The following is a 14323-nucleotide window of genomic DNA, read 5'->3' as shown; positions in this document are numbered from 1 at the left end:
TGCTCATGTGAGCCTGGCGCTGGTCTGAGGCACGCTCAGGGACATGCTCAGAGCTTTGGGGTCAGGGACCAGAAGCCACTCTCCTGGTCTTGGCGCCATGTGTGTTCAGGTTGAACCAATATGGTGACTCACCACCAACTTTGGGGGACTTTCAGGCTAGCTGCAGAGACAGATGGGTGAGTAACAGTCATCAGACACGGGCACATCTTTACTTCAGGTGTAGGAATAGAAGGCTGCCTGTGGAGTGGGAAGATGGGGAGCCGTTTTGCCTGGAGGAGTAGAGGCAGCTCCCTGGAGCTGAGTTTCTTTCCATAAGGCCCGAGAGGAAAACGAAAGATTCCTCTAGGCAGAGGATTGGGTGGGGACAGAGTAGAAAGAGCATTCTGGGGGTGGGAATCTGAGGTGTGTGTGTGGTCTTTCCAGGGGCTGCTTGGGCGACAGTGATCACAACCCCTAACGACTTTCTGTTTACATTGCAAATGCAAATTGTTGTGCACAAATGGATGGTGCCATGACTACCCTTTAGTGACTTATTCATCGTGACTTGGATGGCAGCCATCTTTTCCTTGAGCTCAGTTCAACATGTTCCTTTTGGTTAAAGTGTAATGAAGGATAGAGGGACGGTGCTTATATGACAAAGTAACATGTGCTATTGGAAATCATTCATAAGAGGAGCGTTTGTGAATTTGTTAATAGCTGTTCAGAACTTTGCCCAGCGTTTCTCATCTCCCATCATTGGGTGGCAGAGCTCTCCTTGTGCCAGCTAACAACCTAGGGAAACAGGGTAGAATTCCCAGAGGACGAATCAGGGAAGATGGGTCCCCGTGGGAAGGGAGTGAGCAGTACCCATGGGAGAGGTAAATTGCAAAAGATCTAAGAGAAATCATATTGGCTTCTTTATGGATATAAGTGCACATTTCTTAGCCATCTTAATAGCTCAAAGAGGCATGCATCATTTTAATCGTCAGAGCTCTACTTTTGTTGACTCTAAGATTAAATAATAAATGTCATTAAACTTTATGCTGCTTGAGCAGATAGGGGTAGATTTGTTATGGTGAATTTTTATAAAACTCTTGGCATTTTCCCCAATGATCTTAAACCCTTGATTGTTTTCTTAGCAAACTCATGTTTGCAACCTGTTTCCCCAAACTCAAACTTATGCCATCTAGGCGATTCTGACTCATAGCGACCCTATAGGACAGAGTAGAACTGCCCCTGTGGGTTTCTGAGACTGTGACTCTTCACAGGAGTAGAAAGCCCCGTCTTTGCCCTACAGAGCAATGGGTGGTTTTGAACTACTGGCCTTGCAGTTAGTAGCCCAGTGGGTATCCCACTATGCCACCAGGGCTCCATTGCAACCTGTTTACTTCTCCTTAAAGCTCCGTTGAAGGTCAGCATTTCAAACCCACTAGCAGAAAGATGCAGCTTTCTGCTGCCCTAAAGATTTACAGTCTCAGAAACCCAGAGGGGCAGTTCTGGTCTGTCTTAGAGGGTCACTATGAATAAGAATTGACTTGATGGCGGTAAGGTGTTTTCCTTTGGAAAGCCATTTTGGAGGGGTTAGTAGTCAGTGTCCGCTCTGTTGTGCACGGGAGCTGGCTTGATGGTGTCATTGCTCAGACACTTGTCGAGGAGGAGGACAGCTGCTCTTGGCCTTTCTTGTTTTGGTTTTGGTCCAGTTACCGAGCCTGAGCGCTCTGTGCTCCCAGAGCGGTTCAGAGCTGCAGATGGAGCAGGCGCGCCACTGTTGCACTGTGCGGTTCTGTGACCCAGACGCCGCCTCTTGTCTAAAACAAGCCTGTTGTAGTTAGGTGCCACAGAGTTGGTTCTGACCCATAGCGACCCTATGTACCACAGGGATGGAACTCAGTCCAGGCCTGCGCCATCCTCACAGCTACTCCTATGCCTGAGCTCACTGGTTTCGGCCACTGTGTCAGTCTGTCTCGCTGAGGGCCTCCTCTTTGTCGCTGTCCCTCTACTTTACCAATCACGATGTCCTTCTCCAGGGACTCCTCTCTCCTGTCAGTATGTTCAGAGTATGTGACACGAGCTCCCGGGAGCATTGTGGCCGCACTTCTCCCATGACAGAGTTGCTTGTCCTACAGTGGTCATGGCACTTTGAATGCCCTTCTCCGGCACAATTCAAACGCATCCACTCTTTTTCAGTCTTCCTTACCAGTGCCCAACTTTCACAAGCATGCCTGAGTTATTTCAAATGAGAAATCTGTATGAAAAAAGTTAAAGGAAAAGGGGGGACATTGCAGAGAATAGAAAATATCAGGTTAATTGTACATTTGGCGCTGGGCTTGTTAAAGGGCTAGGCATTGAGGAGAACATGATAAACAAGGTGGTTTATGTGGCTTCGACCTGAAAACACAGCCCTGGGAGTCTCTGTACTGGTAGTAGCAGGGCTTTAGGGACGTGTCTCCCCAGATGCCGTGTCCGGGAGATGTTCACTCTGTTGACCCAGCACCAGAACGCGCACAGTTCCATTAGTAAAGAAACCTGGTGGTGCAGTGTTAAGGACTAACCACAAGGTCAGCAGTTCAAAATCACCCGGCCTTTTTGTGGGAGAGAAGACCTGGTGAGCCACCACAACACGTTGATAGCCCCCCAAACCCTGTGGTAGTTCCACTCTGTCCTATAGGGCTCCCGTGAGCTGGAGTCGCCTTGGTGGCACACAACCAAGACAGCGCCACAGCGGTTGTAGGCAAAGCCTCGTCTGGGGTAAAAGGTGGGGTGTGTAGGAGTCAGATTCCATGGTGGGGGCATAAGGCAAAACTGTGTCGGGTCAGAATAATCGGTGAGGATTTCTTACATGGCCCAGCCCTCTACTCCTGCTCCGGCATCGCCTTTCTCCTAACAGATTGCCCATTCTTTAGGGGGTTCTTGGAATGAGGAAGTTGGCGTGCATTTTGGTGCCATGTTGCACAAAAAATTCTTATCTTAATCTTCATAGCTGTGGAGTGATACGCAGTCCAGGTGATGCTCGGGGGAGTGGGAACTGAGATGCCCCGAGGGGACAGCCCCAGGTCATCTTTCTCCTCAGGGGTCTTTTCTCTCCCTGTCAATCCCCTTTCCCTCGCCCAGGAAGTTAATATTGTAAGGAGTGGGCACTTGATAGTTACACAGCTTTGCCCGTAGCTAGGGATCGGATGGCAGACTTGGCTTCAGGCATCTTTTATGAATATTGTCTCTCAGGACCAAACTTGACGTTCATCCCGGGTGACAGAGGCCACATTTAGGCCTGCTGGGTGGAACATGAAAGGCAGTCTGTTTGCCCAAGGGAAGGGCAGATTCAGAAGCGTGGGCACTCACGCTTGGGATCTGGGCTGTCACTGGAAGTGGACCCCTTGAGTCCAACTCTGGACTGGGGATGTGACAGGACTGACTTCATAGGGTGACTGACCTGAGCTGGTTCTCGCGGCAGATCTTTTACTTTGTGTTGTAAATTGAGGAGCTGGAATCAAAAATACCAATTTACCAACTTACATGTTGTGATAGACACTTTTCTGAAGAAGACATTTGGAAATTAGATGTTTTTTTCACCTCCACCCCTCCCCCCCAGTTAGTAACACCCATTTAAAAAAATCATTTTATTGGGGGCTCGTACAACTCTTATCACGATCCCTCCACCCATCCATTGAGTAATACCCATTTTTATCTTCTTTCAGGGAGACAGCACCCCGCAGTATCTTCCAGAGAGTCCTGGGTATCCTGAAGAAGTCTTCTCATGATATTGAGCTGGCCTGCAGAGAGCCCTCCCAGGCAGAAAACTTGGGCTCCAGCCTGCAGCTCATCACAGAGTGCTTCCGGTGTCTCCGCAATGCTTGCATTGAGTGCGCCCTGAACCAGGATTCCATCAGGTGGGGCTCTTGTCCTTATACTTGGACCTTAGCCATGTTTCTTGCTCTTATCCAGGCCGGTTCATCTTTGGTCGATTGGTTGGGAAGGTTTTGGTGTCATGATTTCACCCTTCTTAGAAGACCACCTTGCTCATCTCTGAGGGGGAAATGCATTCCATATCTTGCCATAGGAGACCCTGAAATTAAGCTGCAATCAATAGTGTGTGACACAATAGCACGTGTTTGACATCAGGGGCTGTTTCGATTTCTTACTCATGTTCCTGATGTGTTTTCACGTGTTTCATTTTGAATAGGAATTGTGCCTCTTTAAATGTACATAGGTATACATTTTTAAGGAGCTCTGTTATTGCAGTGGGTTAAGCATTGGGGTGCCAATCAGCAGTTCAAACCCACCAGCTGCTCCATGGAATAAAGTTGAGGCCGCGCTTCTGTAAAATCGTACTGCATTGGAAACCCTAAAGAGCATTTCCCCCCGTCCTGTAGAGTTGCTCATGTTGGAGTTAGCTCTGACCCTGGGGTGAGATATACCTGCAGTTACAGGACCTTGCATTTCTCAGTTGTAAATGTTCTAATCGTGTCATTAGTTACCGAAACAAGGAGCCTGCTGTAGAAGCCTTGGTTTCCATGAGAGTGTGTGAAGTCGCACACCTTCACTGCCCAACACTCCTGGGTCGTGCACGTCGTGAACAGCAGTTCGAGATGAGCGACGCTTGTTTATACCCCCATTACTCTCAGCATGAGCCCCTTCCTCCGAAGTCAGCTTTTCATGAAAAATGTTGCCTTGCGGTGAAGTTGGAGCCACCGAGAGGGTGCTCCCCTTGACTGTCCTGGACTTGAAGTAGACAGAGGCCCCAGGGCAGTTTGCCCCAGCTGGGCTGAGGGAAGGCGCGCTGGCCCAGAAACCTGCCGCTGCCCGAGACAGCCCTGCACCCGAGGCTTTCGTTTGATTAATGAGCGTTTCAAGATCAAAAGGGAGGGGCAGAAAGCTTTGACTTCAAAATTGAACTGGACCTGCCATCCGTTTGCAAAGCAGAGAAGGGCCGCCACGGAAGCTGGATAATCCTGAAGATTCTTTCGTTTTAGACTGCTACCTGTGTGCTTGTCTGAGTAGACAGCTGCTGAGAAGGTCGAGCCTTAGACCAGAGACTGCTGGCTTTGGGCTCGGCTGGCTTCATTGGGGAGGGAGGTGGGCTCTTGGCGAGCCTTTCCCAAGCGCCAGGCTTGGTCCCGACTGCTTTACTTCCAGCATCTTGTTCAATCCTTAGGGCAGAGTCGCTACACTTGTCTATTTTTACAAAAGAAGAAACGGTGATGCAGAGAGGTGAAATCACTAACTTACTCTGGAGTCACTCTCCTTGAGAGCGCCCAGGAACACTCTCTCTGGTTCCAAACCCTCCGACTCTAGAATTTAAACCCCAAAGCTGCCTGCCCTCACTCTCCCAGGACACATGCTGGCCCTCGGGCTGTGCAACTGTGCCTTCTGTCACCACGTGGTCCCAGACAAGTAGACGAGCCCCGCTAGGGAGCCAGTTCCTCAGCTGTAGAACAGGGCAGACAGTGCCTCAAACCTGAACTGACCAGATAAATGGGCAGCCCAAGAAGTCAGAGTATTATAAAGAAATGTGTGGAAACCTGGATTTAGGAAGCCACAAAGGAAGAACATGCCCAGCATGTGTCAAGCTGAAAGAACTGAAGAAGAAATTCAGATCTTGAGTTGAAATATTGAAAGATTCTGTGAGCAAAATGATGAACGATGCAGGAAGCACCAAAAGATATAGGAAGTTTCAAAAGATGATGGAGGCATACAGAATCACTGTACCAGAAAGAACTGAGTGACCTTCAACCATCTCCAGAGGTAGCATTTGACCAGAACCAGTAACACTGAAGGGAGAAGCCCCAGGTGCACTGAAGCCATTAGTGAGAACCGAGGCTTCAGGAATTGACGGACACCAATTGAACTATTTCAACAAGCCGGTGAAGCACTGGAAGCACGCACTATTATATGTCAAGAAATGTACAAGACCGTTATCTCGCCAGCTGACTGGATGAGAGCCATATTTGTGCCCATTGCAAAGAAAGGTGACCCAGTAGAATACAGAAATCATCAGTTTGTATGCAAGTAAAATTCTGTTAAAGATCATTCAACCACAGTACATTAATAGAGAGCTGCCAGGAATTCTAGGTGGATTCAGAAGAGGATGTGGAACAAGGGATATCATTGCTTGTGGCAGATGGGTTTTGGCTGAAAGCATAGGATACCAGAAAGATATCTACTTGTGTTTTGTTGACTCTGACAAGGCATTTGAGTGTGTGGATCATATTAAACCATTGAGAGCCTTGAGAAGAATGGGAATTCCAGAACACTTCATGGTGCTCATGGAACCTGTGCATGGACCAACAGTTGGCCCTTAGAACAGAACAAGGGAATACTGCATGATTTAAACTCAAGAAAGGTGTGCATCTGGGTTGCGTAGTTTCACCAGATTTATTCAGACTGTGTGCTGAACAAATAGAGAAGTTGGATTATATGAAGAAGGAAGGAAGGAATTGGACGCAGGTTTGTTTATTTATTTATTTCTCCCAGCAAAGGTGTTTTATTTAGTCATAACTTCTTTTTAAAAAAATCATTTTATTGGGGGTTCATACAACTCTTAACACCATCCATCCATCCATTGTGTCAAGCACATTTGTACATTTGTTGCCATCATCCTCAAAACATTTGCTTTCTACTTGAGCCCTTGGTATTAGCTCCTTAATTTTCTCCTCTGTCCCCACCCCCTCCCTCATGAACCCTTGATAATTTATAAATTATTGTTATTTTGTCATGTCTTACACTGTCTGATGTCTCCCTTCACTCACTTTTCTGTTGTCTATCCCCCAGGGAGGGGGTTATATTGAGATCCTTGTAATTAGTTCCCCCTCTCCACCCTACCTTCCATTTATCCTCCCAGTATCACCACTGGTCCTGAAGGGTTCATCTGTCCTGGATTCCCTGTGTTTTTAGTTCCTGTCTGTGCCAGCGTGCCCTCTCTGGTCTAGCCGGATTTGGCAGGTAGAATTGGGATCATGATCGTGGTGGGGAGGAAGCATTTAGGAACTAGAGGGAAGTTGTATGTTTCATCGTTGCTACACTGCACCCTGACAGACTCATCTTCTCCTCGAGACCCTTCTGTAATGGTGGCGGAAGGTTTATTAAGAACCTTTGCTATGCAGATGACACAACCTTACATGCTGAAAGGGAGGAGAACTTGAAGCACTTGCTGATGAAGTTCAAGGACTGCAGCTGTCAGTATGGATTATAATTCAGTGTGAAGAAAACAGAAGTTCTCACAACCAGACCAGTGGACAACATCATGGTAAAGGGAGATGACATTATAAAAGTTGTCAAGGATTTCATTTTGCTCGAATCTGCAATCAGTATTCAAGAAACAGCAGTGAAGAAACCCAGTGACGCACTGCATTGGGCACGTCTGCACTGAGGGTGTCACTTTGAAGACTAAAGTGTGCCCCACCTAAACCATTGATATTGTTAATTGCCTCATGTGTACATGGAAGTTGGATGATAATTAAGGAAGATCAAAGAATTGATACATTTGAATCGTGGTGTTGGTGCAGAATATCGAACGGACCATGGACTCTCAGAAGAACAAACCAGTCTGCCTTGGAAGTACAGTCAGAATGCTCCTTAGAAGCAAGCATGTTGAGGCTTTGTCTCTGATACTCTGGACATGTCATCAGGACTGACCAACATGCTTGGTCAAATAGAGGAACAGCGATAAAGAGGCAGTCCCTCAATGAGATGGGTTAACACAGCGTGGCTGCCATAGGTTCAAACGTAGCAACGGCAGTGGTGCTGGTCCAGGGCCAGTTGGCGTTTCATTCTGTGTTTGTGTGGAGGGTTGCTACGAGTAGCAACTGACTCGACAGCACCTAACAACGACGACGAGTCTACACAGGATTGCTAGGGATGAGATTATGTATGTAAAATGCCACATAACACCTGGGCACGTGGTATGCTCAGAAAATAGCACGTTTCTGCCTCTGCCTTGCAGTGACAGAATATGTCTGTGAACATTTTAATGTTCTTTTAAGATAGTTTATTCTTGTTTTCTTTACTGATTAAAAAAGCAGGAATATATATGCAAGCATTATAAAAATAAACAATAGGACAAATAATAATACCCACTCTTACAATGATAATATCCTCTTTTATATCACCTATCCCTGGCTGGGCCATCAGGGCCAAGATTGATTTCTATAGAGGTCATGATATCTTTATTGCAGGCACTTTATGGTGGGTTTAGAAATAAACACTTAAAAGGGGTGCTTAATTTTCTGCCTCTTACTGTGTAGAGTTGTATTATTATTCACTATTGATTTTCAGAGGGCAATTCTAGCCATTTGGGCCGTCATCAGGGGAAAAGACATTTTCTAGTCAGAAGCATAGCAAAAATTCTAGCTAAGGACTTTGTGGCCAGCCTTAACTGAAGCCAGCATTTCCAAGCTGGTCATGGTTCAGATTGCAACCAATGTACATTTTTCTGGTATTTATTTTAAGCTATTAAAAATGTTAATCAACAGGGTGATGCCATTAGGGCCAAGATCTTTTTACATCTTTTGTCTGAGTGTTGTGCTTCGGCTGGACTTTGCCAACGGTAGATGGAACAGGGTGTAATAGAGCAAAGCAAACAATCTGAGTCATATGAAATTCCAGAAAATAACTCAAAGTGGTTAGCTCTGCATGTAACCTAATCCCCTCTGCAGGGCTGGTTGGATATTTTTCGGTGAAGGCCTAGAGATCTTTGCTGCTACTTTTCAACTCCTGCATTGTAGCAATAGCCATAGACAATACATGAATGAATGAATATGGCTGGATTCCAATAAATCTGTATTTTCTGAACATAGAAATGGGGTCTTGATGAAATTTTCATCTTTCATAGAATTAGGGTCCTCTTTGGACCCCCCCCAACACCCCCCCAACCTTTAAAATTGATTAAAACCACTCCAAATTTACTGGCCACACAGAAACCAGCCATTTGCCTTTGGGAACCCCTTCGTGCATGAGAGCAAGGCGGAGCAGGCTCTTTGCTGGGAGACAGTTGCTGAGAAACTTCTTGCCACCAGTCAGACGGAAGGAGAGAGAAGATGCAGTGGCTCTCCGACCACCGGGCCTTGTCGGAGGAAGAGAGGGCCCTGGCCATGTGCCACTGCCCCTGTCCCCCCCACCCCCTGCCCCGGTAGGCTCTTTCCATTAGGGCTAAGGCTTACCACGGGCTTCTGGAATTTCACCCATTCAAATGAGCATTCTTTAGTATTGGATATCTTGATTTGATTCTAATTGACATTGAGAGAAGTGCAGAAACTAGGAAACGATTAGTTTTCTGTTGCTCTTAGGACAGATTATTGCAAACTTGATGGCTTACAACAATAGAAATTTATTATCTTGGAGTTGTAGTGACTGGCTAGGTGTCACTGCATCAGCAGGGTGTTTGCATGTGGAGGCTCTCGTGGAGAAGTTTCCTTGCCCTTTCATCTTTAGAGACCTGCAGGGTTTTGCTTTGACTCAGGGTTTTGCACCCTCTGTCCAAAGCCAGCAGTGTAACATCTGCCAGTCCCTTGACCCTTCTTAAAAAGACCCTTGGGATTACATTATGCCTATCAGCCAATCCAGAATTATTCCCCATCTCAAGGTTCCTAACTTGATCACGTCTAAACAATCTCTTTGGCCATTAAGGCAACACAGTCACAAGTTCTGGGGCTTAGGAGCTGCATACCTCTGGGAGGACCATTATTTGGCCTATCACAGTCTGTCCTTGGGCTCCCAGAGATTTCCGTCTGTCCCATATTCAAAAAAAATATTCAATCCCATCCCACATTCCTCAAAACTCACTGCTATAGAGTTGATTCTGATTCATAGTGACCCTATATATAGTTTCTTAGACTGTCAGTGTTTATGGGAACAGACAGCTGCCTCCTGCTCTCTCAGAGCAGAGTGGGTTTGAACCACCAGCCTTGTAGTTAGCAGCTCAATGCCTAACCTACAGTGCCATCCAGCCTCCTAAGTTCACCCCAAACTCATTGCCATCAAATCCGTTCTTGTAACAATCCTATTGGACAGAGTAGAAATGACCCTGTGGGCTTCTGAGACTGTAGATCTTCAGCGAAGCTGCAAGCTTCATCTTTCTCCCCAGAGTGCTGGTGTGTCTGAGCCATCGACCCCTGCTTCAGCAGCCCAACGTGCACTCAGTCCACTCTGCCCCCAGAGTTCCTTATCCCCAGGTCCCCACATTTTCACTCATTACTGTATCCATTCACGTCTAAAATTTTGTCTAAGTCTTATTAGGTCAAGTGCACCAACCCCATTGCCTAAATCATCTAAAAATCGTGAGTGAGACTCTGATCCCTCTTGGGGCAAATTTCCTCTTCATCGGTTACATCAGCAAACAAGTTCCTTGCTGCCATATTACCATGTGAGACGGGCATGAGATAGTTCAGCCAACAACATTCTCCTTCAAAAGGGGGAAAGGAAGGGAAATAGAAGTCAAGCAATTCCGGAATCCACCTGTGCAAACGACCAGGCTTCTGGGCCTGCACGTACTGTGAGGCGTCTTAACCTTTAACATTGGTAAAGCGGGACGCGAGCAGGACACCATTGATAAAACTCAGATCCTGGCGAAATAGCCACATGGCAGCCGAAAACCGTGTACCCTAGCTTGTCGGAAATTCTTTCCAAAATTCGGGACTTTTAAAAAACGCCGTGGATGTGGAAAAAATTGTTAAAAATCAGACGTCTGGTCACCTTATACTTGGGGTCCCGTGCTCTGGGCCTTCCACTCTGTGCACATTGTCTTGTCCTTCCTCTTTCTTAAAGGCTAGCATACGTTCTCAGTAGACTAGTTTTATTTCTTACATGTGGAAGTTTTGAATTTGACAGCCTTCTTTCATTCCCTTTCTCTGCCCCTTTGGGTCCAAGTCAGCAGCGTGTCCGCTCCTGTGATAGCCTCCAACTCCTTGCAGGCCGCCTGTAGGTGTTAGGCGTTCCAGCGTTCGACAAGACAGTCTTTCACAGCTCCTGCCTGGCCCATCCCATCCCTATTCCTGGTGTACGCTGAGGTGACTGAGGTGTGTGTGTGTGTGAGGGGGGGGGGGGGAATTCAAGAGTCGCATGCCTGATCCACAGCAAGAGTCCTGTGATCAGTACTGGGACCTTCTGATCCTTTGGGGAGTGAGCACAGGGTATTTGACGACATGGTCGGCTTGCCTTTCGAAGCCTGCCTTCCTGATAGTGCATCTCCCGGTGGTAGCATCTTCTGAGATAGGAACAGACTGGGAGTTAACCCAGGCCATCATTGACTGGCTCCTTTTCAGCGAAGAAACCAGGCTGCCCTTTTATTCTGTATTTTGCTCTGAAACGTTTGCAGGTAAACATCCTGCATTGTACATTGACTGTTCTGCACAACTGCACTGCACACTCGAGCTCGGCTTTCTGCCACTGGCCTTTCCTCCCACTCCAGTCACACGCTTCTTGTTGTCTCCGCATCCTTGTGTCTGCCAGCAGACTGCTCAAGGCAATCTAAGCTTTTATTCTCGTGCACCTCAGAATTCTGCCAGTTCTCCGCATTGACAGTTTCAACATAATTACTTCGCTTTTAGGTCTTGATTGCAGCAGCATCCCATTCCTGCTACCAGACTCGGCATCCATTTCCCTTTACAGCTGTACAAGGTCACTGTAAACCCAGTGGCGTCAAACAACACACACTTACTAGTTTACTGTTCTGGAATTCTGAAATCTGAAATGAGTTGTCAGGGCTTCTTCGTTCCTTTCAGACACTCCACAGGAGAATTTGTTCCTTCATATTTTTCAGCTTCTAAAAGGCTGGATTTTTTAGAGAGAGCCCAGTCAAGTGACACTTCTGTGTGTGCGTTTGCGTTTTTATGGAGAAAATGGCCCACATGGTTGTAGAAGTCAACCAGTCTGAGTCCAGGCAGGTTTCAAGTCCATGGGTCAGATGTTAAACGAGAGGGTTTTCCCGGCTGATGGAAGACCACAGGCAATGCATGAAGCCAAGATTAGTAGGTCAGGCTTGGGATTGGAGAGGCAAATGAATACAGGGCAGGCAACAATGGCAAGTGTTGGCTCACACTCCAATACCAGAGGTTAGTGAGCCAGGTGCAGGATCCAGGGAAAAGGAAGCAGGCTTTTCCACAGCATTCACTTATATAGAAAGTCAGCCACGCCCTCAGCACACTTCCTTTCAATCTTTGATCAGACTGTGACCTGAGTGAGGGGTCGCATCCCATTCTGTAATCTTAAAACAGATTGACTGCTCACAGTAGAGCCTCTTCTGAAGTTAATGTCATTGTGCTCGATCACATCATGAGGGATTACTAGGTCTTGATGGCCAAACCAGAGAGCTCTGGTGGTATAGTCGCTAACCCATTGATCTGTTAACCACAGGTCACCAGTTCGAACCCACCACACGCTCTTGATGAAGAAAGCTAAGGCCATCTACTTCTGTAAAGATTTAGACTCAAACTCTGTGAAGCAGTTCTGCTCTGCCCCTTAGGGTTGCTGTGAGTCAGGATCAACTCAGCGGCAGGGAGCTCTCTTAAAAAACTGCCGAGACACTGAGAACCCTGATCTAGCCAAGTTGACACAACACCTCCCACAGCTCTTTTCCAGCAGTAGCTTCATTCTCTCGAGGCTCAGCTTCTGCCTGTCCTCCTCCTCCTCTCTGCTTCAGACCCACCCAACATCCTCCTATAAGAACAGTGTAACCCATGGAGACGACACTGCCATGAAAGGTGAAAGAGTCACGGGACGTCTTTGGGGGACTTAGCCAGCCAACCCCAGGCACTGTTAACCCAGCAGCCTTTGTACCCTTTATCGAGTCATCTTTTGAAACGCAGTTTTAAGAACACCAATGTATTTAACTTTTTTCTTTTTTTTTTAAACTATAACCCAGAAACCTGGATACGATTGCTGTTGCTGTTGACTTGATTCTTCTTTTCCGTGAGCTGCAGACGGAGCAGGAATCCCTGTTGACAGGTAACATGCAGTGCAATGCTTACTCCTGGGCTGGCAGAGGGTTTAAAAATCAGGCCTTTGAGTGGAAAGCTCACATTCTGTATTTCATGAGACAGGGAAACTTCATCAGTGAAATATTAAGGAATTGACACAAAGGTAAGTTTCAGCCATTCTCCTTTCTCCCTTGTCCAGTCTGTACCTTGGAGAGAGATGAGGCATTCTACCCCCATCTGGAGCCACAGCCTCAGAAACCCTCAGTGGCCCGACAGGACAGGGCAGGGCAGAATTGCAGCTCTGGGTTTCTCAGACTAAGCACTGCACCCCAGGGAAACCAGCGCACATTTAATTTTTACCAAGTATGACAAACCGAATGTGCCTTTCCCCATAGTATTAATGCTGCCGTTCTCTTTTCCGCTGCAATGAGGTGATCTAATGACACATTTGAAAGAGAAAGGCTTTATGAGCCATCCTGTCATTGGTGAGTAAAAGCCCTCTGACTTCTCACTTGAGACCTGCCCGTCTGCGGGAGGGCACGTGACTGTTCTGTTGTACTGGGCTCGCTGAGTCACACCGGCTGGACGCACCTAGTACCACCCCCTCTCACCAGTCGGGGCAGATTGTCCAGACAGTGTGTTGATGGTACGGAAACTGATGCCAACTCAGGTGGTTGCTGTTCTGTCCATTTAGTTTTTAATAGCTTTGCTGAGGCATCTTCAACACCACGTACACAATTTACATCCGTTGACACATTTTATATCAGTCCCATATCACCTTCATCGTCTACAAAGGAGTCTGGACTAGCTCATGCTAGTGCACTGAGCTGCTCCTTGCTAGGTCAGAAGTTCAAACCCACAAGTTGCTCTGGGTGTGTGAGAGAGGAGGCTTTCTGTGGCCTTAATGAGTTAGAGCCTTGGAAACCCATGAGCGCAGTTCTACTCTGTGCTGTAGGCTTGCGATGAGTGGTAAGCGGCTTGATGGCAGTGGGTTTGCTTGGGGGTTAAGTCTACAAGTGAATGGATTTCAGTAAATTAACCAAGTCGTGCACAAATCGCCACAATCCAGTCTCAGACCGTTGCCTCACAAAGGGACCCTCGTGCTCATTTGCACCCAATCCCAGGCCATCCAGTTTGTTCTTTTATGGGTTGTATCTAAGAACTCTGCCCATAAGGTCACAAAGTTTTTCTCCTAAAAGTTCTGTTTGCCACTTTTATTTAGCATACTTGTATTTAGTATAGTTTCATGTTCTTTGAATTTCATGTTTGGTGTGAGGGTGTGCTGATGTTCAGTGGTCCAGGTACATCGTAGCCTACTCTTGCCCCACATTGGGTTACCTGTGTGTCCTTTTGGACAAGTGAATGTGCAGGCCTTCTTCTGGCTGAGTCTGTCCCTTCGTCTCTTTGGCTGTGCTGCTGCTTCCGCGTTGTGTTGA

At 47.0% G+C, this 14323-nt stretch overlaps 1 protein-coding gene across 1 annotated transcript in view; it reads left to right on the top strand.

The window, feature by feature from the left end:
• Positions 1-14323, top strand: part of ATXN10 (ataxin 10) — a 147858-nt gene that overhangs the window by 24311 nt on the left and 109224 nt on the right. Inside the window, exons 2-3 of the mRNA XM_075553501.1 lie at positions 3675-3866; positions 12833-12915. Coding sequence (XP_075409616.1) covers positions 3675-3866; positions 12833-12915 — 275 coding nt within the window. The remainder of the gene's footprint in view (positions 1-3674; positions 3867-12832; positions 12916-14323) is intronic.

Source organism: Tenrec ecaudatus, chromosome 6, assembly GCF_050624435.1.
Source record: "Tenrec ecaudatus isolate mTenEca1 chromosome 6, mTenEca1.hap1, whole genome shotgun sequence".
NCBI lineage: Eukaryota > Metazoa > Chordata > Mammalia > Afrosoricida > Tenrecidae > Tenrec > Tenrec ecaudatus.
Note: the sequence above shows the minus strand (reverse complement) of the source record. Positions and strands in the feature narration are given on the sequence as shown.